At 38.3% G+C, this 27,770-nt stretch overlaps 2 protein-coding genes across 2 annotated transcripts; one reads left to right on the top strand and one right to left on the bottom strand.

Moving 5' to 3' along the window:
- xrn2 (5'-3' exoribonuclease 2) lies at positions 1-24,568 on the top strand. Its single transcript, XM_007255447.4, has 31 exons — positions 1-226; positions 2,442-2,569; positions 2,654-2,765; positions 3,945-4,056; positions 4,456-4,514; positions 4,656-4,745; positions 6,781-6,853; positions 7,586-7,636; positions 8,427-8,584; positions 8,678-8,752; positions 8,990-9,123; positions 9,480-9,537; positions 9,621-9,728; positions 9,855-9,899; positions 10,518-10,661; positions 10,822-10,866; positions 11,462-11,556; positions 12,139-12,274; positions 14,204-14,311; positions 14,585-14,674; positions 14,815-14,887; positions 14,969-15,052; positions 15,285-15,382; positions 15,537-15,616; positions 15,744-15,800; positions 16,248-16,316; positions 16,860-16,988; positions 17,474-17,622; positions 21,125-21,182; positions 23,788-23,929; positions 24,179-24,568. Exons 1-31 carry the CDS (start codon positions 152-154, stop codon positions 24,239-24,241), a joined length of 2,898 nt encoding a protein of 965 aa, XP_007255509.1. The 5' UTR covers positions 1-151; the 3' UTR covers positions 24,242-24,568.
- nkx2.4b (NK2 homeobox 4b) lies at positions 24,284-27,515 on the bottom strand. The gene is made up of 2 exons (XM_007255448.4): positions 27,051-27,515; positions 24,284-26,527 (listed from the first exon to the last, which is right to left on the bottom strand). Exons 1-2 carry the CDS (start codon positions 27,382-27,384, stop codon positions 25,896-25,898), a joined length of 966 nt encoding a protein of 321 aa, XP_007255510.3. The 5' UTR covers positions 27,385-27,515; the 3' UTR covers positions 24,284-25,895.
- Positions 27,516-27,770: the final 255 nt, after the last annotated feature.

Here is a 27,770-nt window from a genome sequence, read left to right as displayed (position 1 = left end):
CCTGTGTTTGAGCTGTAGCTCTTTAGCTGGTTAAAAGCACGCTGCTCCGCTGCGCTACAGGCTCCCACTCATCCCGAGCTGTTTTTAAGTTTCACACAGATATATTATTTTAAAAACACGGTCAGTTTAAACTCGTGGTTTTAAAGAGAAGATGGGAGTGCCGGCGTTTTTCCGCTGGCTGAGTCGGAAATATGCGTCTATAATTGTGAACTGTTTGGAGGAGAAGGTAAGCTAAGCTAATGCTACAGCTAGCGCTAGCAATAGGCTAACGCTGCTGAGGAGAAATGCCCTGTGGAGAATAACACGCACTTTTTAGTTAGCTAACAGAACACTAGGGGGAAATATATGTAGGTTAGAGTCTGTAGGCAGTTTAATAAACCAGGTTTTAACATAACTCTGGAGCTAACGGGCTGAGTGGTGTTGTTAACGGTCTCTGAGACAACGGAGTCTTTTGATACACAGCGGTTAATTAAATAATCAAGCGTTAGCTAACTGAGGATACTGCTAAGCTAACTAGCTAAAACGTTAATGTCTACGTTCAAACAGCAACTGTTCACAGCTAACCAGAGCTAAGCTAAGCTAAACTAGCTAACTCTGCCTTTATGTTATGCTGGAAATGTTATGTTACCTATGTTTAGCTAGCTAGTTATTCACTAGGCGCTAGTTAACTAACGTTAGCGTTAAAAAAATATATAGAAAAAACGCGTGGCAATAGGGGTGTGCAATATGCCCCTAAAATAATATCACGATATTTTATGGTATTTTTTTGCAAAAAACGATATTCATGGCGATATGACTAAACTAAACACTAACGTTACTGCAACAAAATAAATATATATATTTTATTATTGGATACGATATGATATGGCACATCCCTAACTGAGAGATAAAAAAATATACTAGTATTTTATCAGATTTCTAAATTAAGTTAATGATCCAGTCTCATATTAATAATGGACTCCAGATATCTCCATATATCCAGGACTGAAGTAAAGTAAATAATATTATCTGTCTGTAGTAAATATATCATGGGAAATGAGAACAGTGTGCTGTGTTTTTTTTTTTTTTTTTTTTGCTAAAAAAGTAGTACCCTGATGTGATAATTAGTGGTTGGTGATTTAATTCATAAAATTAAAAAATGTTGCAGGTATTATTGCACACAATAAGATATGACCCCTAGCCATGACTTTTTAAGGCGCTGAAATGAGATCCAGCGAAACCTCGTATTTCAGAGTTGTAAAATCTGATTTTCTAAATTGGGGTCTTGTCAAAAACTCTCCAATTAAAAACTATTAACCTACAGGAGTCTCTAGTTTAGCCACATATAAATGCAGAAGTGATGTAACACACAATTGTAAATAAAGAGGAAAACACAAGTGAACAGAAATAAAAGCATTTCTCCGGTGTGTGTTTCTACTAAGCCCCTAAGGTAACAGCAATAGACATTAAAAATGAGGGTGCAGAAATGAGATCCTAGTGTGTGACCATAACGTGTTAACGAAATAATTAAATCCTGGCCATGTAAGTCATTCCCACAACTTAATTATCTTGTTCCCACGACTTAAGTTGTGATCATACATTTATTATTTTTATTATTATAATATATAAAGTAGACATCCCAAGCTGCAAAACACAATTTCCTCTCAGTTTGTGGGGAAAAAAAGTCTTGGTCGGCTGCTTGCACATTTGCATTCACTCCTGGGACACTCATTTTAGATTCTGGGAGATTTAATCTGACTTGCAAGGATCAGGGAGCAATTATTTATATACAGTAGATTCCTGCAACTTCCGAGAGATTTAGAACATCTGCATTACGTCACCTTAGGGGCTCTGTAGTTTCTGACCAAAACCACTTAAATACAAATCACTTATGAGCTTGTTTTTTGTCTAGTTTGCCAGTGCACTTTTTCCTGTTATTTGCCATAATTTGCACCTAAATTGTAGCAAGTAACAAGTAAACTGCACGTGTGTTTCCTACTCAAGCACACTTGATTCCATTCACCTGTTAACAGTCATGTTTAGTAGGCCTGTAAGAGCAGGGGAATTGACTAACTAGTTACTTAACGGCGTGCTGGAATTTGGCCCCCATTTTAACACCCCTTTGCAAAAGAAGCTAACTAACCTATAGTACACCAGGGATCATACCAAGCTGCACCAAGTGGACCATATATAGTACCAAAAATTTTGATAAACAATATTATTTAACGACCATTAAATTACATAATAAAATAGCATAATGAAAGACATTTTTTTTATTATTATACATAGTTAAAACAATGAACTGACCAAACAGTTAGTAAAACCACCACATTAGACTCATGGCACATTTTTTTAATTATTTTTTTTAATTCAATGCCCTATGCCGATGTATACAGTGTAGCATACATTCTTTTGTTTTACTTGGAAGTAACTGTGTCCATTGTTTTTCTTTCTTTTTTTAGTCTAAGGAATGCAATGGAGTTCAAATACCAGTTGACACCAGTAAACCCAACCCAAATGAGGTGGAGTTTGACAACCTCTATTTGGACATGAATGGAATCATCCATCCTTGTACACATCCTGAAGACAAGTAAGTATCTGAATTAGCTTGGAAGATAAATGTAAAAAAAGATGGTCAGTATTTTTTCCAGACAATGTTTGCTTTACTTTTCAGGCCGGCACCGAAAAATGAAGATGAAATGATGGTTGCCATTTTTGAGTACATTGATCGGCTTTTTAACATCGTTCGGCCGAGGAGAGTTCTTTACATGGCAATCGATGGAGTTGTAAGTATGGTCTGATTTTTAAATGTTATTTTCAGTTTTGACAAGTAGCAGCAGGGCTCCAGGCTAACATCATCTCACTGTACCATAAATAATAAAATAGCACAAAGTTAAAAAAAAAAAAAAAAAAAAAAGATTAAAGCTGTTTTGGGGCACTTTTGGAACAGAGAATTTGTGTGCTATAAAACCAGTTATAAGCAGTTTTTAAGGAAACTGCCTATTGATGATGCTTATTATATAACAATAATGTAAAACTGAGATAGTCTGTGATTACCTGTATAGAATTGCACCGTGGAGCTCAAAAGGTAAAGAACAAAAAATTGCTGCGTATCCAGCACTAAAACATTATAAACAGGATTCCCTTAGTCAGCTTTTTGATGGCTGCTGCTGTACTTCTACAGCACTTGTTGTGTGTGGTTAGCTGTATTAGTTGCTTAGCCAGCCAGCCAGCCAGCCAGCTAGCTAGCTAGCTAGCTATCTATCTAGCTTTGCTGCTCATTGATTTAGCTGAAAAATGTATTATAGACTGCAGTATTATTTGTTTAGTAGGGTTAAAATCTTTATTATCTTCCACTTGGGGTGTTATTGGTCCTGCATACATGATCTGAAGAAACAAAACTCCAGACTGACTCAGCTAAGTTGAACCTGTAACTGGTCTGGCTGCTAATGCGTATTTTGCCTGAAAATTGCCCAATACCAATACATAGATGATCAATCTTCCCATCTCTAATGTAAACTCACAATTTAAAACCAGGAGAGAGGAGCAGTTTAAATGTTTTTAATGGCAATGTAAAAAAAATAAATCAGGAAATCTGCTGTGTTGCATCATGCCCTTGCTAACCAGTTATTTTACTGCAGTAATGTATTTGTTTTAATATAATTAAATAAAGCTTTACTTTTATTGAGTTTTATTTACTTTTTGTTCTGTTAATTTGCTACATTTAATCATAATTCCACTTGAACTTACATGAATAAACAATTGACATTATGACAGTAGAAAAATATACAAGTAAATGCAATTGTAATGTTAAAAATGAGCAAGTAAATTGTGACTGACTGATTGTCAGTTTGGGATAGCTGACAAAAATGCTGTATTGCTGTATTTTGTGCAGTATGTCCTGATTATTTTAGTAAATGAGGCTGGTTGCTTTGCATGATTTTTTTTTTTTTTTTTTTTTTTAGGCGCCTCGTGCCAAAATGAACCAGCAGCGATCCAGAAGATTTCGAGCTTCCAAAGAAGGAGTGGAGCTTGCAGAAGAAAAACAAAAAATGAGGGAAGAGATTTTTCAAAGGGGTAGGATCATGCTTTGAGTATCCTGAATGTTGCTGTATTGCAGTACTAACTGCATGTATATTAATATACATAGCCTTAAAGTATTGATGAGACCTGTACAATGTTTTGAGCATTATACTTGAACAAAAGTACAGTATTTGTGAAATCACGAATGCAGAACCCATGATCAGTCATTTTTAATGGTTTTACCTCAAGTTCACTGGAATGTGTGTGAGCACCATGTTATTCGTAATTCTTTTTGATATAATGGTTTACTTGAATCCTTAAATAGGAAACATTTTTCGGTTCTTATTTGACACGAATAGTTTATCTGTCCATCTTAGGTCTGTTAAGATTTGTTTTATTGATGAAATCATTTTAATTGGAATGTTTTTTAAAGCATCGTTTGTCCTTTTCAAGGTGGGTACCTGCCTCCTGAGGAAATCAAAGAGCGATTTGACAGCAACTGTATCACTCCAGTAAGTTGCAAAATCCATCAAAGATTTTATCTTAAAATAGGACTGCTGGTGTTATTTAATCCAGTTTACAGTTCAGTCACTTTTGTATTCAAAATAAAAACTAAGCATTTTTGATTGTTTTCATTTCTGTTTTGTTTAAAGGGCACTGAGTTCATGGACAACTTGGCCAAATGCCTTCGATATTATATTGCAGATAGATTGACCAATGATCCTGGATGGCGTACTATCACAGTAGGTCACATGACACTTGATCACTGAATTTTAGTGTTTTGTCATTAAGTACTAGTTCTGTGTTTTTTTTTTAAGGTTGTATGATGTTGGAGTATCTAACATTGTGCCATTTTGTTGTTTTGCAATATTGTGCAGTTAGGGTTGCAGCGGTAACCGGTTTCACGGTATACCGTGGTATTAAAATGCACGGTTATCATACCGTGTGTGTTTGCTTATTACCGGTAAAACGCAAGCCAGCGGAGAAACTCACCCGCGCATGCGCAACTCTGCTCCGCTTCAGCTACTCAGCACACAGCGGTGAGAACAGCAGAAAGTGCATCAGACTAGAGCTTAGATTCTCTGCCCGAACCAGACCTGACCCGAGGACCGACCCGAGATCGGGTCCGTTCGGGCCGAGATTTCCCACCACATTCCTCGGGCCGGGTCGGGTTGGGCTCTAGAAAATAGTCTGAGATGTAGGCATCTGTTTTTTAATTATATATTTTATTTTTAAATAAAGCTCTGGTGTGATAATCACAATGTTAATGCTAAGTAACCAATTATTATTGTTAATGAAAACGAACCAAATAACGAAAACTGAAAGTGAAACTTAACTAACTTATTTATAAGCGCTGTTTTCACTCCCGCAGTTCTACAGCGGGAGGTGTTGTGCCGATTCTGTCCGCGAAGCGGGAGTCGGATTGAGCAGGGAGTCGGATTCGGCATAACAGCGGCAGCGCGGCTGCACCTCGCGGTCCGCGGTGTTAGTTGTAAGCGCTCGCGCTAGCCGCAAAATATGACAGAAAACACTGAGAAACTGCAGAATTATGAATTGGACTAAAATGAGCACGAAGAGATAAAAGAGAACCTTTACCTGTGAGTAGCTCACATCAGAACACGCTCTCTCTCTGTCTCTCTCTCTCGCACGTGAACTTCTCCGCACTGTGTTTAGCTGTTCTTAAAAATCATTTTTATTAAATAATAGTTCTATGCTTCTATGTTAGTGTTAATTAACATAATTCTGATCATATTTCGCTCATTCAAACAGCCTGAAAACAGACTTGTAATCTTGTAATCAACAAGCTTGTAATCAATGTGGCCGTAGTCACAGCTAAAGGAGGAAATACATCAAACCTGTTCTCCCATCTCCGAGAACACCACCCCGCTGTGCAGCGCAAAGTATGTGTTCAATTTATAATTTAAATCTGAACCTAAATAAAACCTCTTTGTAGTCGTGCACAACCCATGCGGTAAGCGCCCGCAAAAGCGCCGAGTTATCCGAAATTTGGGCACGCAGGTACAGGCGTGAAGTGCGTGCTACGATGGATTCACGTGTCCGTGTAAAGGTACTGGCCGGACTGGATGTGAAAGACGCCATTCATTTACATGCGTTCATTTTCAAATTCTGACGTGCCTGTTTTTCATATGTTGAAGGTTTTAAGGTGTGAAAGCCTTAAAATAGAAATCTCTATTGTGAGGATCATGTCAGAAATAAATCCCCTCTTTCTGCAGTATCTGGTTATATACCAACTTTTTTTTATATATATATACACTCTTAATGCCCTTAAGAGTAGTGGAAAAACATGGTTTCCTTCACCTGATGGTGTAGTTTCTACAATAAATAGTTAATTGAACAAAAAACCTTTGTTGTAATTTCTTTAAGGGTCAGTTTAATAATATATGTAACAAACTGTGATACCGTGATAACCGTGATACCGCGGTATTTTCCGAGACGGTTATCATACCGTGAAAATCTCATACCATTGCAACCCTATGTGCAGTATTGAAAAAAAGAATTTACACCAGATTTCTTTTGAAGTCAGTGATTCAACATCAAGTTAACAATTCCCTCTGTCTATAAAATATTGGAGTAAATATTTAATCTGCCTCTGATAGATATGGAAAAATAACCGTACAAATTTCTCTTTATATTTAGTACATTTTAGAAGGACAGTTAAATTTGCCGTGTGAAAGCATCTCCAGCAGTATTGCTATTGCACATTTTTAACAATACGATTTTATTGGGGTGTTTGTTTTATTTGTATTATATTTTTAGGTCTTTCTGTCTGATGCCAGTGTTCCTGGAGAAGGAGAACACAAGATCATGGATTTTATCAGGAGACAAAGGGGTAAGCCCGTTAATCTTTGTACTGAGGTAAAAGACACTTGCTTAGTTTACATCCACATTTGCCACGAAAAAAAATATTCATCTCTGCTTGAAGATTGTAGACATTTGGAAATACTGAGCTTGAAATGCAAATGAGGCTTAAATTGTCCAGCTAAATAGCAAACTGTGAAAATGTGTTTTTTTTTATGTTTTGCCACAACAGTCGAGAATTATAGAAGAGTTATTCGGTATTTCGGCTTTTGTATATCATTTGGCATTTTGTACATGTTGCTACTATGCAAATAAATTCATGAAAAATGTTAATATAAAGAGGACAATCTGGTTATTTAGTTTTGGCGTATTTATTATGAAGTGTTCTCACATAATAGCTTTGTTTTTGGTAAAATAGTTAAATATACATTTGCCACTTTCCCAGGAGCTTGTTTTCTTTATGTTGGTTTAAGGGCTGAACAGTTATTAAGGATCATATAATGCAATAGAAGGGACTTATTAATGGTCATATAATTGTGTTTTAAGAATATGCATTTTCTCTTCAGTCCATTTCCACCATTCCCCTGTGTTGTAGTGCACATCTTAAGCTTTATTTACTTGCACTGATACTAAATAAATGTATTTGTATCTGTTGTTTGCAGTGTATATTACTGTGAATTTCATACTTCAGAAGTTTTTTTAATAGACCTACATTTACTGACCATTTAATTAATTATTTATTCCCCCCCCCCCCCCCCCCCAGCTCAACCAAACCATGATCCGAATACTCATCACTGTCTCTGTGGTGCTGATGGTAAGTGATTTTTTATTTTTTTTTTCTCTTATTCATATCTGCATCCCCTTCTGTCTTTTTAACCCGTGCAGCTGTTGATTTTTAATGAATGGAAATTTGTTCTAATATGTTTCTCGGCTCTGTTCCGCACTGTAGATAAATTGCAGTAATATGCTTGCTGATGCTCAAGAGGGATTTATTGAACTGGTTTAGTAATGGGTGGAACAGTCTGACTAAACCGCTGTGAATAGCAGCAATTACTCTGGACATGTAATATAAAGACTAGCAATTGACGACATGTGATGCGCTTGGTGGAAAAAGGAGGAAAAATATTGCTTTGAATGAGCTATGAGTGGAGCTTGGGGTGTTTACTCCTTTCAGCATTTTTAAATTATGCCTGTTAGTGAAAGCTGCTTCTGTGAGAATGTCTGTTAGAGGATATTATTTGCGTGTGTGTAGTAGATGTAACTAGATCAGTGATTTAATTCTTATCTCATTATTTCATTCGGCGACTGTCAGTGTGCGCACCATAATAGAAAATACTGTATTTACTGTGAGTAATGTGGCCCTGTGGTAAAATGTATTCCTGTGTCGTGGTAATACAACCCTGTACGGCATAGGAGTTTTAAATTAAATTAAATATGCTTTGTGTACTAAAACCTTATGTGAAATGTCCTGGCAGTTTTTTTTATTGATTATTTTTTGTAAGGCTTAATGTTATAAATACTACAGTAAATTGTAACCTTATCAACAAGTTTGTTAAAATGAAAGACTTGTGTGTACTGATGTAGATGTTTCTTGTGTTCTCTAGCTGATCTGATTATGTTGGGCCTGGCCACTCACGAGCCCAACTTCACCATCATCCGAGAAGAATTTAAGCCCAACAAACCCAGACCATGTGGTCTGTGTGGACAAATAGGCCATGAACTTAAAGACTGTCAGGGAGTGGCTAGAGAGAAGAAAGGAGAGGTATAACGGTTGTCATTAAACTTCTTGTTTGGGTCTAAAGATTGTTGCATTATTTGTCTAATTACCAGGCTAAACATGTTTTTGTTTCTACAGCACGATGAGTTTGCAGACACAATTCCAGTGTCGGAGCAGGAATTTATATTCATTAGATTGTCTGTTCTGAGAGAGGTGAGTTTATGTACATACAAGCACATGCACAAGTGCATAAACAATGTTGTAGTGTCAAAGTGAATTGACTGTATAGAAGCAGAAGTTAATACCCCATCATGCAAACTGACTGGTTTTATGTAGCCTCTTTTTTCCATCTGTGCTGCTGCTAGTACCTTTTCAATTTAATTTGTTCATTTGTCCTTGAGTCCTTTTTGTTGTTGCTCTGGCCGTTGACGGTTGTTGCTCCTTTTTTAGTATCTCGAGCGAGAGCTGACTATGGCCAGCCTGCCTTTCCCCTTCAACTTTGAGAGGAGTGTAGATGACTGGGTCTTCATGTGCTTCTTTGTGGGAAATGATTTCCTGCCTCATTTACCCTCTTTAGAAATCAGGTACATCAAAATGACCTTCATCTGCTGTGCTCTGTGTTGGGAGTGTGCTAGGTTCCCGCTATGCTTGACTATGGTAGTTTTTCTTTGTGCGTTTTGTGTGTAGACTGAATTTTATACAAATTGTGTGTCCAAGTTATTCTTACAGTAGTAGTGGCACATGGCCATTTATGTATACATCCTTCAGAAAAGCTTCTGCTTTTCAGTTTTTTTTTTATTATTTTGGTACATATGTTTTAAAAGCATTTTTGCTGTGTTGAATTATCAATGTTACAAGAAATGTTTCTCAACCACCTTCAGCAGATTTGATCCCGTTTCAGATTCTTTCTCTGATCATTTTTTAAATGTGTGCTTTTCAGAGAGGGTGCTATTGATCGACTTGTGTCCATTTACAAAGATGTTGTTCACAAGACTGGGGTAAATTAAATCATTTTTGTGCATTTCTTCAGCTTGGCCATGCCTGATCACTTGAATACTGTATAAATTATGTTTTCGTCTAGGGTTACCTCACTGAAAATGGCTTTGTGAACCTGGAGCGAGTAGAGCTCATAATGCAGGCTGTTGGAGTTGCTGAAGATAACATCTTCAAGAAGCGCAAAGATGACGAGGTATGTACAAACGGTAGCAATGAAAATACACAAATTTTCACTGGAAGAGCAGTGGTTACAGCTGTATCTTCTAGCTGTGGGTGAGTTTGTTGAATACTGAATAAAAAAAAAACATTTTTCCTGCAGGAGAATTTTAAAAGGAGAATGAAGGAAAAGAAGAAACGAATGAAAGTAAGTGGAATTGGTTTGTATTTATTCAACTTGCCTTTCTTTTGAAATATGGTTTTCCTACGTGATATAAGTTATGTCAAGGTAGTTTGAATAAACCTTTGAACTTTGCACGCGTTCTGATGCACACACTGTATGAATATGGTTGCGGGGCAAGGTCGTTTAATTTAATTGACTGGTGCTGAATACTTTTTCATTATTTGACTCTGCAGTTATGGAGAAATATTCACCCATAATGAATAGTGCACATGGTTGTGAGTATGCACATATAATTGAAAAGAGCATACATTAGTTAACTGAATTGCTGTAGTATTGAGATTTCATGATTGTTCTGGGGGTAGGGCTGGTTGGAGGTGAAAAGAGGTTGATGGAATAAAACTGGCAATGTCATTTAGTCACTTGTGGTTAGAATGCACTGTAATAACTGTGAGTGTCGAATGTGATTAAAGTGTAAAATGCATGGAATTGTGTTTAAAACCTTTTTAAACCCAAATCTCCAGAACCCATGCTGTTTACATTTGTGTATTTGTTCAACATTCAATTCAGTCATTAGCTTATAAAATACCTTGAAGGCAGTGAGCAATGGGAAAACATGCATTGAATGTATTAATTTGTTCCTAGGCAGAGCAGGGCCCAGCATATCTCCCAGGAGGTCAGTTTGCTCCTCAAGCTCTAGGGGGAAGAGACCGACCAATGCCAGTGCAGAATGCACGTCACGCCGCCTTTGACATGAGGATGCAAGGAAACCGCAACCAGCAAAACAGGGTATGTCCTTTTATATGCAGCACTTGTGTTGCTGAAACTTGTATTTCTTGATTTTTTTTTTTTTGGTTTTATATTTTGACTGGAGACATTTTTCATATTTTATGATAACACTGGCTCAGGTATAATAATTGTCCTATGATTTGTCCCCTGCCCCAAACAGGATGCTGCTTCATCTCTGAAGGCCATGTTGAAGAATGGGAGCAAGGCATGTGATTTTTTTTTTTTCCCTGTCTGTTTTAATCAGTGTACATTTAAAGCAGGATGACCTTATTGTGGCCAAAATATAAATTCATCTCTTCAGAAACTCCACAGTAGTTTATAGTTCCTAAAGCAAAAATTGTTTAACAACTTCGTTAGTGAACATGCATTTTGTAAGTGCTACTTACATCTCCTCATGGCAGCAAAGAACACTTTGTATACATCTGCCCTTATAGTAATAGAGAAAAATGTTTTTTTTAGGTTTGTTTCAGTATGATCTATGTATGTATAGGTTTTTGTAATATATGTTTTGCAGAGGAAAGCGTACATCCACTGTGGGTTGAGCTTCTTAGACTAGATGACAATGTTTATCTTAAGGCAGTCCGAGGAAACTGTGTAAAAATACTGTAGCCATAATGCTGCCGGAGGCTCCCTTCTGTTCCTTATCCTGAAAGATGGCCCTTGCTATTCATGTGGGACTCTCATTTTGCACAATTGAATATAAATGCATAGGTCTGAATATGTGACCTTGTATCTTTTTGTATGCAACTGTAATACTTTTGCATAATGCATAATTGCAGACACTGCCCTTTTCATATTAGGATTCTGCGGGGACTAGCGATGGCATGGACAATCGTGGAGTGAAGAGAAAAGCAGAAGACAGCGACAGTGAGCCAGAGCCTGAAGATAATGTCAGGTAATAAGCTGCTTGGATTGCACCATTACAACTCATTAATCTCTTCTTCAGTTATGCCCCAATCCCCCCGCACAGCTCTACTGGTGGTACCTTCTCTAAGTGTCAGTGATTTAATACAGAAAAATATTCTCTGAAAATTCCTCTTTGCAATAACCAAAGCTGTTAAATCCACTGGGCTAGATTGGTATTCATGGCAGCTTTCCTTGGCCTATTGGGGCCATGTAGAGGATTGGCTAGACAGATGTCATGCGTCCTTGATTGTGAAGAGAGTGCTGCTGCATTTCCACAGCCTACCAGAAAAGCCAGGCCCAGCACTAAGCTGAAAAAATGCATTTCTCTTTGCTCGTCAATGGATTCTGTCACATCTGAAATTTTATGAGGAGTTGAATATGCATGGAAAAGAATTAATGTTCTTGACGCATTAAAAAAACCCTTAAACTACTGTACTGGTTAACTTAAAAGAAGTAAATTATTCCTTCCCCCATGTCCGCTGAACTGCTCACCATTAATGCTTTGTTTCTGCTCTCAATTTATGCTTTACATGTTGCTGTGTTTGCTAATTTTATGTTGCATGTTCCTCAGGTTATGGGAGGAAGGCTGGAAGCAGCGTTATTACAAGAACAAGTTTGATGTGGACGAGACTGATGAGGAATTTCGCAAAAAAGTGGTCAAGTCCTACGTGGAAGGCCTATGCTGGGTTCTTAGATACTACTACCAGGTCAGTTTGAATAAATAGCGAAGATGGGAAGATAAGTTAGGACTTTAAAGTGAAATGTTTATAAGATTTGTTTTTGTGTGTATATATGTATTAGTGTAGTAATTTATATGTAAAGATTCACCCTGGTTCATTTTGTGTTTACGGTCTAACAGTATGGGTTCAGTGTGCTCAGTTGTTAGGTCCCACTTTTTTGATGGGGTAAAAGGTGAACTTTTATAAATATTTTATTTTGTGTTTATATTTATTTAATACAGTATACTGTTGCAATATATTCAATCATAACCCCTGTATTATGGAACATGTCGCCAAGTCCTTGTCAATACACAGCCCTATGATAAGGACAGAAAACTTAAAAAGCATTTCCGAGGTGCAGCAACAGAGGGAGCTCTTCATGCTGCATACTGTGTTGCTCCTACATGATATCTCGAGGCTGGTGGCAGAGTGAAGTAGAGGTCCACAGTAAATGCTCGCACCAAACTTCTACTTAATCTGTGAAAAATGAGTGCAGCCAACCAAAAAAAAAATTTTAGTTGCCTAAACTAATTTTATTGTTTTATTGTATTATAATTCATATTTGTAATTCTAACAATTTTAGATCACTCAATTGTATGTGTGTGCATAACCTGCCCATGTCTACATGGAAAGTGCCATTTTTACAAGCTTGTGTTTTGTTTTTGTTTTTTTGTTTTTTTACATTTTATGCTAAATCTGAGCGTCGTTCTTTATCGAGGCATTGGTCATACAATGAATCAGATCCTGTTCCTTTCTTCATATCCAGGCATAGAATTGTAGAATTGCCTCTCACCCTTCTGTTTGCCCACCACTCATGGGATCAAACAGCCTTTTCTGTGTTTGCCTTGTACTTTGGAAGATCTGTGTTATCTAGTCAGTTGTAAATGTAGGTCTTGATCTTTTAGCTTTAAATTCAATAATTAGTGGTCTATTCTCTCCAGCAGATTTCAGTCTGATTAGGGCTCAGGGCTGAGGGATTTGTATGCAGTAATTGGGAGCTGTACACATGCTGGGGCTTGTGTTTGACTCCACATGCTGGGCTGTGGAGAGCGCTCCCCTGGGAACTGCTGAATGGATTCATTATGAGGTCTCGCTATAGACGTGTCTGTTACCCTACGACACGCGTTCATAGATTTACTGCAGCCTGACTCAGATGTGTGCCTGCGCACACTCAAACCTGAATAGTAAATGAAGATATGTTTTCAGGGGCTAATGTAGAAGGCAGGATATTTTTTTTTCCTCTCCGTAGGGGTTAGGGATATTATCCTTGAATAATTAAATAATGAATGCAAATGTATTTTTGTTCTAAAGGATGGCATAGCTTAGCTGACCTTGTATTTCCTTACACTTGACCACAATCATATTCACAGTGATTGTAAACAAGCTTAAAACACAAAAGTGTGATTTGTGTGATATTTGTATTGGATGTTTAGACCTAGGTTGTTAACGACCCTCAACCACACAAACAATTGCAGTTTATTATTTAACTTAATGGAAGGTCACTTCTCATGAAATGCAAATTCCAACCCCCAAGGATCAGGCACTTTTGTGATTTTGCCTCTCTAAACTCCTTAAATCGTTTTCATCTGTGAATTTTAATATATTTTTACATTTACATTTTGCAAACAAAGTGCACCTGCAGATACAGATGGAAAAAAAACTGCTACCCAAATACTCCCATCCGTGTTATAGTAATTTTATATTCAAAGTTCTTACACTCTATTTAAACAAGAGCAATGACAGTTTAATGAAACATGCATTTGTTCTTCAGGTGCTTTGATATACACAGTATGATCAGAACAGTCAAACAATTAAAGAGTTCACTCTTTATGCATGCTAACATAAGTTGAAACACTATTGTGTGTATATATCTCTGTATACCATCTCCTCCAAGTTAAGTCATTTTCTCTTTCACAGGGTTGTGCATCCTGGAAGTGGTACTTTCCGTTTCACTATGCACCGTTTGCATCTGACTTCAAAGACATCAAGGACATGTTCAAGGAGTTTGAAAAAGGGACCATGCCTGTAGGTGGAATGGCAAAACTTAATCTGTTTTCTCCTGCTTTAAAAAAACAAAAATAAATTAAATCCATAAAATCAAACTGGTAAATGTTCTTTGTCAAGAGTACAGCATTGGTCAAACTAGGTGACAAACTTTTTAATTGACACTAATGTGTGTAATAATTTTTTTTTGTTCTCTATACACGGAGCTGAATTTAGTTATGGGTTACATTTTACACCCTGTTGGGTCATGTTTAAGATACCTTGTCATTCTTATGTGTTTCTTACTTTTTGTAGTTCAAACCTCTTGAGCAACTAATGGGAGTATTTCCTGCAGCCAGTGGAAATTTTCTACCAGAAACCTGGAGAGCACTCATGAGCAACCCCGTAAGTGTAATATTTTGTATGTGAACATTTCACATACCTAAATCTGGTGGCTGTTGGGCTTTTTAAATGATCTTAAAACGGGTCTGGTTTACCATCATTGGTTTGATCTTAAGATTTCCTGTTATTTCTGCTTTAAACAGGACTCTTCAATCATTGACTTCTATCCTGACGACTTTGCAATTGATCTGAATGGAAAGAAATACGCCTGGCAGGGTAACCAACAAATTCTACTACAAATATCTTACATTATCATGGCTGATATTGAATTTTAATATTGGTCATGTACTTTTGAAGGTGTTGCATTGTTGCCGTTTGTTGATGAACGAAGGCTGCGGGGAGCCTTGGCAGATGTCTACCCAGATTTAACCACAGAAGAGAGTAAGTGCTGAAAGAACCAGTTGATTAAGCTTTATTAAGAAGCAGTCTTTTAAATTAAATATTTGTGGTATTTTATGATTGATTGATGTGAAGCAATATGAAAGTACTTTATATAATAAGGAGTAAAAAAAAAACTGAATACCGTTTCATGTGTCTTGGATCTCTGAGACAGGAGCAGTTGTCATAATAAAAATGTTTATTATATGCCCTGTCTCCCTTTTTTAAATTTCAGTCAGAAGAAACAGTCTGGGGAGTGATGTGGTTTTTGTGGGGAAATCGCACCCTCTGTGTGACTTTATCAAGGAACTCTATTCTTCAGAATCTCGTGAGGTATGTAAATTTTATGCAATTTACTGAAAACTACCCAAAATAACTTTTCAAACTATTTTAGATTGTTTGCATGTTGACCCGTGCTTTGTGGGTATTTTATAGAAGCATTGGAGGGCAGTGCATTTACTTATCTGTACTAATCTGTTTTAATCAGGGCACTGAGATTCCTGCGGAGCTGTGCCATGGAATCCAAGGTACATTAAATCTTGATGAAGATCCTATTCTACCAGATAAGTAAGGAACAGACACTTTTTTTGGTTTCTTCTCACATTTACTATTTGGTCCTGCCCTTACCCTATGACCTCTTGGTTTAGGGAAAATGAGATAAAATCTAACTAGATTCTTTCTCTTGCTCCTCCAGACCGGTTGAGTCTCCCATCCCAATGCTGAGAGATATTCCATACAGTAGTGCAGTGGGGTGAGCTATGTACACCTAATTCTGTTTAAGTTAAACCTTTTAACCAATACAGCTTTTAAATTTAAGTTCTTTCATTTTTTTTTAGTTCTCTTGCTGAAGATGTTCTGTTGCGCAATAACCACCTATGTATGCCTGCTATCTTTAGGCATTTATGAGGTTGCCTTCTAACGAGAACCTCCTTTTACCATTGTACACTGACTTCTATGGAATCCCTTTTCTAGATCGTGTCATACTCACTGAATATACAGTTTGGACAAGGCTGTTGCTTGTATTCTGGCCTGGAACAATTTGCGAAATACTTTCGCTCAATTTCTCAGTTCAACAGGCTTTGCACATAATGCTTGGGATTCTGATGGCCCAGCCTTTGATTTTCATCACTGAGGAATTCAATAAAGATTTTTTTTTATCTGTAGCTGGGGATATAATTGTGCTTTTTCTTGCTTTCAGAATCAAATTCAAGGATCCGCAGTATGAAGGAGGTCACGTGTTCAAGGCTGTCGTCCTTCCCGGGGCTAAGTACGTATTGCCCCTCTCTTCTCAGTCATTAAGTGGAGGAACGAATGATTCAAGGTATTAGAGTAAACTTGGGAATATTTTGGAGGCCGCCAATTGATGACATAAAATGGAAGTCAAACTAACACTGTTTTTAAACGAAAAAGTGCCCTTTTAGAGCACATTACTAGATTTATATGTTTATAGCTTCTATGCACCCTGCTCACCCAGCCCTTGGTCATTTAAATTGTGTATGAATACTACTTTGGATACATGTGGTGCATGGGTCCATTTCGGTCTGTCTTTATCAGGTACTGTAATGGATTCTTTTTGTCTAACATGATTTAATATTTGTTTCCAAAAAAACACAATTTCATTTATATTCTGCTGCATTAAACTGTTACATGCCAAATCGGGCACTTTCTGACTTTCCTCTTTAAATGGTTTGCACGTTCTATCTTGAGTTAATTGCACAAGCCAAATTGTTGGTACAAATTGGGAAACCAGAAGTGATTTTTCAGGTACACGCACATTAACTGTAATGTGTTAATTTTAATGTACATTCAGAATGCCAAATAAGGTGTTAAAGCCTGGAGACTGGGAAAGGTCGAACAGAGGGCCATGGAAACCTCAGCTGGGGTTCAATCCCAACCGTCAGCAAGTCCACCTGGATCAGTCTGCCTTCAGGACATTAGGGTATGTTTAAACATTTACTTATTTTTACATAAAGAAATACCCTTTCAAAAAAAAAAAGTTGACAAAGTGACTTACCATTATGCTTTACCATTATGCACATAATCTTTTTGTTTTAACAATTCAGGAGTGCTAGCATAGCAGCTTAAAACTTAATTGAACATCTGGCAAATTCATCTGGCCTGAATGTTAAATGATGAATTATGCAACATGCTGTGCAAGTGTGATATATGCAGATTTTTGGCCACCATAGCCTTAATTTCTTAATGAAAGCCATTACTGGGTTTGATTAGACTAAGCTGACAGGTGCTTGTTCAAAAACCAAATGTCCTTTTTTATTTCGTTTTTGTATCGTGCACCAATGTTACAGACTGGTATCCGATTTATGGTTAATTTTGTGTAATTATGTTCGCGTGGTGCAGGACATTTTTACAAATGAGAATATATATTTTTATTAATTTTATTTATTTATTTATTTAAATACACAGCCATCATGTAAACAGATATCAGCAAGGAAGTGGACAGCACAGCCAAGGACCACCACGTGGTGGTCAGTACAGCAATGCTCCACCTCCCAGTGTATATCATCAAGGAAACTACAGACCACCGCTCAGAGACCACCAACCCCCATTTCAGCGTGAGTTCTTTTTCTTGCCATCTTAAATATGACTGAATTTGATCATGGAAATGTTTTAGAGACAGTCCTTGGAATTTCTGAACGTGTCTGCCTGGCAGTAGGAGCAGGAGGAGAGCTGTTTGGCTCCAGCATAGTTACATCCATATGTCCAGGCAGTGTAGCCTGTGATGCGTAGCCGTAGATTCCTCTTCCCTACGCTGTGCTTTTCCATACTCACTTTGATGTGCCAATTTGCAAGTTGATGAATAATCTCATCTGGCTGTTGATAGCTTGTGGGCGAGCCGAGGCCATCCTGCTGGCACTTAATGCAAATTTGTGTGTGTATGGGTGTGTTTGTGTGTGTCTCCCTCTCTCTCCTCTCCCTTTCCCACCCCCTTTAGCCTGGTCACCCAGATATGACACTTTTCTTGACCCTGCTGTGCTCTCAAACTATTGCTTCAAGTCAAATCTACTCTGCACAGTAGGGATTTTTATATGTACGTTCTGTACCACATCAGTTGCAGATGATTAAACAAGACAGACTTCTCCAGAATCTTCCAAGTTCCAATCAACAGACATTTTAGTTAAGTTGCTTTTAATTGTGGAAGTGTGTTGGGGCTGGATACTTCAACAAGACAACGACTCTAAACACTGTTCAAAATCTACTGAAGCATTCATGCAGAGGAACAAGTACAGCCTTCTTAAAAGCCATCTCAGTCCCCAGAGCTGAATATTACTGAAAATCTGTGGTGTGATTTTAAAGCGGGCTCTTCATGCTCGGAAACCTTCAAACCTGACCTAGATGTTCCATGAAGATGTTTTGTAAAGACGAATGGTCCAAAATACCTTCAAGCAGAAGCCAGACTCTCATTGGAAGCTATAGGAAGTGTTTAGAGGCTGTTATTTCTGCCAAATATTGATAATATTGAAATTTTTCTGTTGAGGTGCCCACATTTATGCATCTATCTAATTTTGTTTGAAGAATTATTATTGCACAATTTCTGTAAATCCTGTAAACTTCAATTTGCTTCTCAAATATGACCGTTCATCTGCTGTATGATATATTTAACTGAAATTGCTGATCTGAACATCCAGTGATTTTTAAAGGAAATCAAAATGATCAGGGTGCCCAAACCTTTTCATACAACTGTAAATGTGCGGTGCTATTATCAAAAGAGGTAATACCAGTAATAAAGTTGTTGGAGTGGTGTGAGGACTGATCCTTGGTGACCCTGTGGTGCATTTATCATGAATAAATGACCCCCAGCAAATGGTAAAACATCCAAAGTAAATTTAAGAGTGTCCTTGTGTACATTCATGTATGGTCTTTTTAGGGAATGCTGTGATTAGATTTTTACAGTATTGAGATTTAGTTGCTCTAAGAACCTTAATTTTAGCACTGTATGGTCTGAGCGGAAATATTTAAATGAATGCAGAGATATTCTCACCTGCATGACTTTATTCATATTTGAAGGTCTCACTTTGTTTTTCTTGTCTTTTTTAAGTTAATAAGCCTGGAGTATGCATTTTGTAAAGATTTACTTTTTTCCCTCTTTAATTTTTTAAATACTTAAACTTCATAGAATTTCGGACAGTCAGTTTCCCACCATTGCTACCCCTTTGTAAAGGCAAAGTTTCCCCAAGAGCAGTGGTGTATAGGTAAGCCTCGGTACTGTTTGTATCTTTAGCCCAATGACACAGATTGCCCATTATGTTTGTGATCCATCGTGTGTGGTTGGGGGTGGGTGAGTGCATGTGCTGGCTCTAATGGAGTGTGTTTGAGTAGATGTTGCAGTGCACTGGAGAGGGGTGAAACCCTAGTTAACTTCCCCTTTTCACTGTGCCTCTACCTCCTGCAGTGCCGTAGCAGTTCAGGGGCTTTAGACTTTTGCTGGCTTTAATTGAAGCAGCTGGTGGTAAGTAGGGCATTACTGGCTTTGAGTTGACTATCGGACTGCCATATGTGTATTGGTGGAAGTGAAAGTCATCGGTCTTGGGTTCTAATAAGTTATGTCTGTGCAATGTCCTCCATGTTAATGATACTAGGGGAAGGCTGCAATATGCAGATGATTCTGCTAACCCTCTTGTGTAGTGGTTACAGTTCTAGTCTAAGGTCTGAAAGTTTACCCAACTGTTTTGTGCAGCATTTGCCTGATGGGTGACTGCAAATTGTCTCCCTGCTGTGCGAGTGGTCTGTTTGGTGGCTTCGGGAGTGCGTCAGTGTTTACTAAATGTGGATTGGGACGATGTAATCCCTGTGTTCAGTTAATGAGAAGACAGTTTACAGGGGATTGTTGATTTAATCCTATTTGTGCTTTGAGTCACCTGCTCTTCACTCTTTTATACTCATTCATTTGTTAACTGTAGTCTGGGTTCATTAAACCACAACACAATATATTAGTTGTTTGCCTTGTATTTGTATTTTATTTTTAACAAACCAGGGGGTGTAAAAACTATAATTGGAGTAAAAGTGGGTGGTCTTCCTTTTGTTTTGTTTTTTGTTTTTTCCCCCCTCCGGGCGTGTGGTCATTACATTTGAAACACCACACTTTCAAATGTGGAGATAATTGGATCTCCACAGTTGACTATTAAAACCTATACTGAGCTAGCATCTGCAGGCAAGTCTGTGTATAGACATAGATGTTTAGATGGAACTGTTCCAGAGGCCAACAACCCATCTAAATGAATGCTCAAAGAACGGCTGTGATTCAGTTGGTGACCTTTCTGGGGCTGATGTTTGGCCTTCAGGTCTTCAGAGCAGTTAGATTGTGTTTGTGTGCTATTTAAGTAAACAGAAGCCTGACTGCAGGTGTGTGGTTGCTATTATGGCAAATATGGAAACATTTCTGTTTTCAACAGAGGACTGAAACCCATGCTTGAAAATGACAGACTTTTATATTTTGCAAAAGCTCTCTCTGTCTCTCTCTCTCTGTCTCTCTCTCTCTCTCTCTCTCTCGGTCTCTCTCGGTCTCTCTCTCTCTCTGTCTCTCTCAGCCACTCACAGGGCCTGCCCCTATAAAACAAACAAGTCTGAGCTGTGCAGCTGGTTATTGCCTTGGCAACGGTAGATTGGGAAGAAGCCGCTTGCTACTTTTTGAAAGTGTGGCTTTGTGAAGGGGTTTGCAGCGCTGGAACTAGAGCACTTGAGCCTTCCACAATGCCGCCAGATGAATGCTTAGTTCATTTTGTAGGAGAAGAAATGCAAATGCAGCATTTTTTTTCCTCCCCCTCCCTTTTCTCTCTGCTGTCTCCTTGAAGTACTGTCTATTTAAAAAAAATCATATAACAGACTTTAATTGTATCAGTGCAGCAGTTTTCTTATTTAAGTTTTATTTTAATTGCCCGGTTATCTATTTTTAATCCATAGGTCAAAGCGAATTAAAAATAAAATTGGTGTCAATCATTCTGCAAACTGGAGGATTTTTTTTCCCTCCTATATAACTGAAAGAGCGCATAATATTCTTGCTGTTCTATTCATGTTAAGCAATGCATCTAAACTAACATTTAAAAATCATTCCAATAGATTCCAGGCAACATGGATTTCCAAGAGCACATCCCCCGTCTCAACAGCAGTACCCAAGGTAAGGTTACGGCTTTGTCTGCCCTCTATATTCACCATATTTAAGCTATGTCGCTTCATCACACACACATTACTTAAGGTCATCACTGAGCTCCTTTCCACAATGCATCCATATACATACATTTCCAACATTGTTCCTGGAGGACTTGTACAGGAGGACAGATGTGCAATATCTATACACTTTTCTGCACAAATGTGCAAAAGTTTGCTGAATGACTAGACCTGTTAGTTTCAAGAAGTGTTCTGTCAGAATATGTGCAGTTACCTTTTTTCCACCCCTCCCCTTTTTTTGTAAAGATACTTGGTTTCTTCTCCTCACCCCCCTCCTCTGTATATAGGCTCCATGGGGGGCTTAGGATGGAATTAGTTTCGGACAGGCTAAACAAATTTTCTCCTGAAGAGGTTTGCTGGACTTAATGAGGCAGCACTAATTCTGTTGCACCAATATCTCCTCTGTGCCTGGGCCAGTGTGGTCACACAGACTGCCCATTGATTCTGGCTCCAGACCTCTTCAAGTCCTAATCAGCTTCTTTTTGGTTGAACTTTTTAGGCCTGCCAGTCCCATTGTAGGCTCATGTCACCTTAGGTCAGTAGTTATTAGTGGCGACTGCGCACAGTTTCTTCAACTACTTAGGACAGACCCAAATGAAATGCATAAGAAGCCTGGAGGAGGGATTATGGATTCCACTGCCTTTTGCTAAGGCAGGCATTGGAAAGAATGTGACATGTTTGAGTAATGAGGGATGGGTAGCATTCTTTTTCTGCATCTTTCATCTCAGTTGTAGCACAATTAGTCAGTATAGGTGCCCTATTTTATGTATTGCCACATGTTGCGGACTTTGTATTCATAGCAACCAACACACAGACCATTTTAATCTTACCAGGAAATGCTTAGAGAAGGTGAAAGTCTTGTGCCACATTAGAACATATAGTTAATAGTTTAGCTGGACGGTATGCTGATGGAGAAGAGGGATTTGATTATTTATTTATTTATTTATTTTTTTAAATACACACTTCCGTACCATATGCCTATTTTTTTTTTGTTCTGGAAAAATTACATCTGCTAAAAATGGAAACTATATATATATATATATCACAAAAATGTCAAATTGACACTGAATTTGACACATGTCAGATTAAACCATAACTCATCATGACTAGGGGGGAGTTCTAATTGGTGTTAGATAATGTGCTCTTAAAATACTAAGGGCAGAATTGGAATGAACAAGAAGCTCATTTTCAGACACACATTTTATGTCTCTAATGGCAGACATTCAGAATTTTGAAGATAACAAACAAAAGAGACTTGCTAATATACTATAAAATTCATATCAGATCATCACTAGTTTATTTTAAGTCAGTGTTTTCACTTGCATTTTAGGCAGCCTCGGCAGACGCACACTCCTACACCTCCCCCTTCAGAACTAAATGCTTTTGAGGAGTGTGGGACAGAGCTGAAAGACAATTTTCTTTATATTTTTTTATGTGAGAAGAGTGTAAATAAATTTTTTAGCATCACTTAATTTGTTACACTACATAACTGTTTTCCTGGCTAAAATCTATAAACTGGGGCTAGGATAGTAATGTTTGCTGTTCTAACTTGGCCACAGTCTTACAAAAGACAGGCTGCTTATCTGTGTAAATTGAGTAGCACTGCAGAGGTAATTTTAGATTAGATTTTTTTTTTTTTATTATTAAAATTCCAGTTCTGAGGTACATGTATGACTGGAATAGCACAACTCAACTAAACGATGTAATGAAATTATGAAAATTGTACTTCAGAAGTAAATGTGTTGGTTTGCCTGTCAGAATATTAAGGAGTATAAAATTAATACAGTTACGCTTCTTTATTTAGTGGTAAAAAAAAAGTGCCAGAATATATAAAAACCTGCAGAAAACTGTGGTATTTTTGGTTCATCTCAAATTGCAATTTAATCAAAGCAATCATTTATAAGCTCTTGATACTTTCCCCCTGTGCATGAGCAATGTCCCCTTAATCCACGTATGTAGTCAGGTGATACACTCCTTACATGGAAGCAACCAAAGAAAAATGCAGTGTTGATTAAAATAATTGTTCATTAATTATTGTGGTTAAATGTCCCATTTATCCATGATGATTCCCCCAGCACTAATATGCAGTATAGCAAAACCATTCCTTCCTGCCATTGTCTTCTGAATTAAAATCAACTCTTCTGAAATGTAGTTCTCTTCCCAGTTTCCTTGGTAAAGGTTTTTCTGGAAACAAAAAAGACTTTAGTAGTTTGATTATGCTTTTTCACCACACTTCTGAAAGATTTACAGTAAAAATCAGATTCTACTTTTTATGTCTTGGCATGCACGTTACTTTTCATTGTATACATTTATTTGTATTGTTTTGTGATGGTTCTAAAGTCAAAAGTACTTTACGGCTGAGAGAAATGCAGTCATAAATATTTTATAAAATAATACCTTTTGGACAAGTTTTTATATGTGGACTTCTACAGACTGTACATGCCAGCATAATAAAATGTTCTGTTTAAATTATTGTTTCATAGATTATTTCCGTGATCAAGGTCACGCACATTTTTATTTTCATTATTTTTAATATTTTTGCTTCATCTTCTCAGGCCTCAGTATGGAGGTCAGGGTTGGGACCGAGCAGTGCAAGCTCAAGGCTCTGCCTACCAGCACAACTCGCAGAGAGGTCGTGGAGGACCAGGTGGCTACCACCAGCACCCACAGCACAGAGATGACCGTAGACCACAGGAGGTATTTATAACGCTTGTCCAAAACCTACAGATTTTGCATTTAATTTTTATTGAAGTTCATTTTTATGATTCACTTCACCAGGTTAGATGGTGTTTGTGCCGCGTAATCGCAGTAAATCGGGAACAAGCTAAATTTCTTTTGGCAGTTTCATGCACTTTAGTTTAGTCATTAACCACTTCTCTCTCATATTTGGTTCTTGTATTGTTTCATACTTTTTGTTTTTTTGTTTTGTTTTGTTTTTTTCTCCAGGGGTACAATTCTGCAAGAAATTATGCCCTGCCTCCACAGACAAGACGATACAACTGGAATTAAATGTTCAGCTTTCTGTATTGGGGATAATTGGTGTTGTGGGTTTTTTTTCTTTTTTCTTTTTTTTTATTAATGAAATACTTTAACATTTATGGGCTGTTGGTTTGTAAGATAGTACAAAGGAACATGTTCATATGTACGTATTTTTAAAAAATATGCGTCTGTAAACACAATTTTACGTTTTGTTTTTATCATTTTTCTTTCTTTAAATGTCCTGCTCCCCCTATGTCCTAAAATACTTGTGCAACTCCCCTGGAGCCTCTCATTTTAGCAGTCAAAATAATGTATTATTTGACTGGATGTTTGACATAAATCCTCTTGACAGGTTGAGCTTTTGGCCCTGTGTTTTGTCTCATTGGCTGAATATTCATAAATGTATCCTAATGAACAATTATACATGTAGATCTCTGCTTTGAAAGCCTAGTCTTTGAATGACAATGAATTAATTGGTTTTAGTCAACGGTGGTCTTCAATTTGAATTCCGCTGGCCAGACATTTTTCATTTCCAAGTTTTGTCTGTGAATTATTTTGAGTGGCCCTATTTTATTTTTAGAAGCCTTAATGTTTGGTCCATTCAGTGGCTCTAGGTAATATTTTTACAGTATGTGTTGCACCAAATGTACAGCTTTTAGTTATAGCTTAGTCTATAGCTCAGAAACGTTTGCTTTTTTGAACATTTTATTTTTGGAGCTACTGGATTAATGCAGCTTGTATGTAAGGCTCCTTGGCAGTTTGTGATGTTAATCATGTAATCTGAACATTTGGTTTAAAACTCCACTTGTCTGAAAATGCTAAATATAAAAAATGTGTGAAGGCAACAGTGTAAATGTATTACAGGTGCAAAAGTGTTAAGGTTTATTTACTAAATACTAAAAGCACCTAAATCTTGCCAAAAGGACAAGAATAATTTGCAATAAACATTAGACCGGTTTAGTGATTTGCCAGCCTGTTCGACTACAGTAAATGTTATCACTGTGTAAAGCAGACGGAAGAAAATGTTTTGTTTCCGAGTTAGTACAGAATGCTTTATTCAAACTTTTGATTAACAAAAAGGTAAATTTTGAGCTGGTTTACTTTTTATTTCTCGAGCAAATGGGTCCTCAAATAAAAACTTGGCAATAAAAAAAAGATAGAAAAGCTCAGCCTTTTTTACATAACTGTTCAATGCCCCGCTGTGATTCTCTTTCGTTTACGCGAATTGAAAATTTATAATTATCATTTTCATAGTGTTGTAAGAAAAAAAAACTTTCGAATGTCCACGTGGTGTTAGAACTGAATCGTCATGCTGTGTAGCTTTTTCTTAACTTAAAAAAAAAGACAGAACAGAGTAAAATCGGTATCCAGTATTAGATATGCAGCCTACATTGCCCTTCCATTTTTATTCTAAAAATCATATTTTACAAAGTGAAAATGAGATTTGATGTTCTGTCCGGCACGTCTCTTCTATCATGAAATAAACAAAATAATAGAAATCAGTCCGAGACTGCAATTCCGAAATCAAACCAATAAAAATCCACACATTTACAAGGCAGCGCGTCTTTCGCGTATCAGTCGTTTGTTCTTAGACTTTTTCATTTTCCCCAGGTCGGGCAGTTTTCTGTCCATCGACAATAAACAAGGGACAATAAACGTTATCGTTTCTGAAGGAATCCTCAGTCTACCACGTCCTGCCGTACAGCAGGTTTGAGCTGACCATGTTGGCCGTGTACTCCGCCAGCGCGTCCGTCTGCGGCAGGCCGGTCATGTGGAGCGCAGGCGGGCTCGGAGTTGCTATTTCCTCCAGATCATCCGCAGACCCCAGTGTGTCCACGGTTGGAGGCTGCCCTCCTACCGCCCCCATCACTCCACCGGCCACGTTCTGTCCCTGATGGACAACTGTGGACGCATTGCCTCCGTTCTGGCACGGTTTTCCATCCTTAACCAGCACTGGCACTGCCACCCTTCTGGGGGAGTGCTGCTGCTGCTGTTGGGCGCAATGTGTTCCCCCGTCCTGGTGCTGCTGGGCCACTTTATCCTTCGCCTGCCGCTTCATCTTGTACCTGTGGTTCTGGAACCAGATCTTCACCTGATTGGGCGTCAGGTGAATCATGCTGGCTAAGTGCTCGCGCTCAGGTGCCGACAAATACCGCTGCTGCTTGAACCTGCGCTCAAGCTCGTACACCTGCGCCTGGGAGAAAAGCACGCGGCGTTTTCGCCGTGGCGTCCCGTGCAGACTGACCACGGTCTTGGTGTCCATCCCAGCCAGCGCGCCCACTGCCATGCCCGCCGAGGAACCCATGAACCTGGAGACTGGAGAGAGAGAGAGAAAGGGCAAGGGATGAGCTCTACACCAAACTGACCACTTGTTTACTGCACTCTTTAATCTGTTCTTTCTAAATTACATTGGTTTGGTTTGATTCAGAATTAAAATATAACAGTAGCTGAACGATATGTTTATTTTTTTTATCAACCCATTTGGACTAATTATTTTAAAATGTAATTTTTTTTTTCTGTCGATCAGTGTCTTCCAAATTTCCTTTTTACTGTTTACAGTTATGTTCAATATTCTCCCAAAGTAGTTGAGTATATGTTAAAATCGTTGAACAAATAACTCATTTTTGCGCGCGCGTTGACTTGGAGTTGCAGAAAATAACTATTAAAATATGCGATCCTCGGATGTTCTAAATTGTTCATCTGTGTGACGCAGAACTCTTTGTATATTCTACAAAGCTGTGGCAGTTCCAGTTGTCACATAACTCTGTTGTTTTGTTGAAATAATGCATTTTAAACTGTATATAAATCTCCAGTAAAACACCGATGAGGTTAAACTTACTGGTAGGGTACCGTGGCTCTGGGTTTGCTCCGTACCACGCCGTGGCTGCCGCTCCATTCCGCATGCTCTCCTGATAGGAGGGTAGCTCACCCACATTGCCGATGGTGCCGTTGCAGTATCCCCCCACCGCGGCGTGCGGGAACTGGGCCACTGCTGGTGCCATGTGGTAGGAGGAGGCCGCGGGACCGTGCTGTTGCTGCATGGCCGCCTGACACGCGTGCTGCGCCGGCCGGTACGCGCTCTCCATGCCGGCAAACTTCCTGAAGGTCTCCTCGATGGGACTGAGAATGTCTGTGACCGAGAAAGGGGTCGAGTGTTTGGGGCTCAGGGACATGGTGCGCTTTTGCCCCCCCAGTAGTCGGTGCGTGAGGAGCGCTCGGAACTGCAGGAGCGCCTTGGAGAGGGAGACGAGCTTGGACGCTCTTATCTCAGCTCCATTGGAGCCTCACGCATAACCGTGGGCTTTGCGACAAACAGGAGGCGGAGCTACGAGCATCATGCAAAGCCAACAATGACCATTCACAGTTAGTTTTTTTTTTTTTTTTAAACATCACAACTGAAGAACCAACGCATATTGCATATGGAGCAAGAACTATTCAGGATGTGTTTGGATATTGAAAAGTAGGATGATATCACCTTTACATAAATTGGAGCTACAGACAGTTTTGTAAAAACACCAATACATTAGTCACACAGTGTGTACATTGCAAACGCGGATGA

This window comes from Astyanax mexicanus, chromosome 1, assembly GCF_023375975.1.
Source record: "Astyanax mexicanus isolate ESR-SI-001 chromosome 1, AstMex3_surface, whole genome shotgun sequence".
In the NCBI taxonomy this organism is placed as follows: Eukaryota; Metazoa; Chordata; class Actinopteri; order Characiformes; family Acestrorhamphidae; genus Astyanax; species Astyanax mexicanus.
This window is presented reverse-complemented; position numbering and strand designations above follow the sequence as displayed.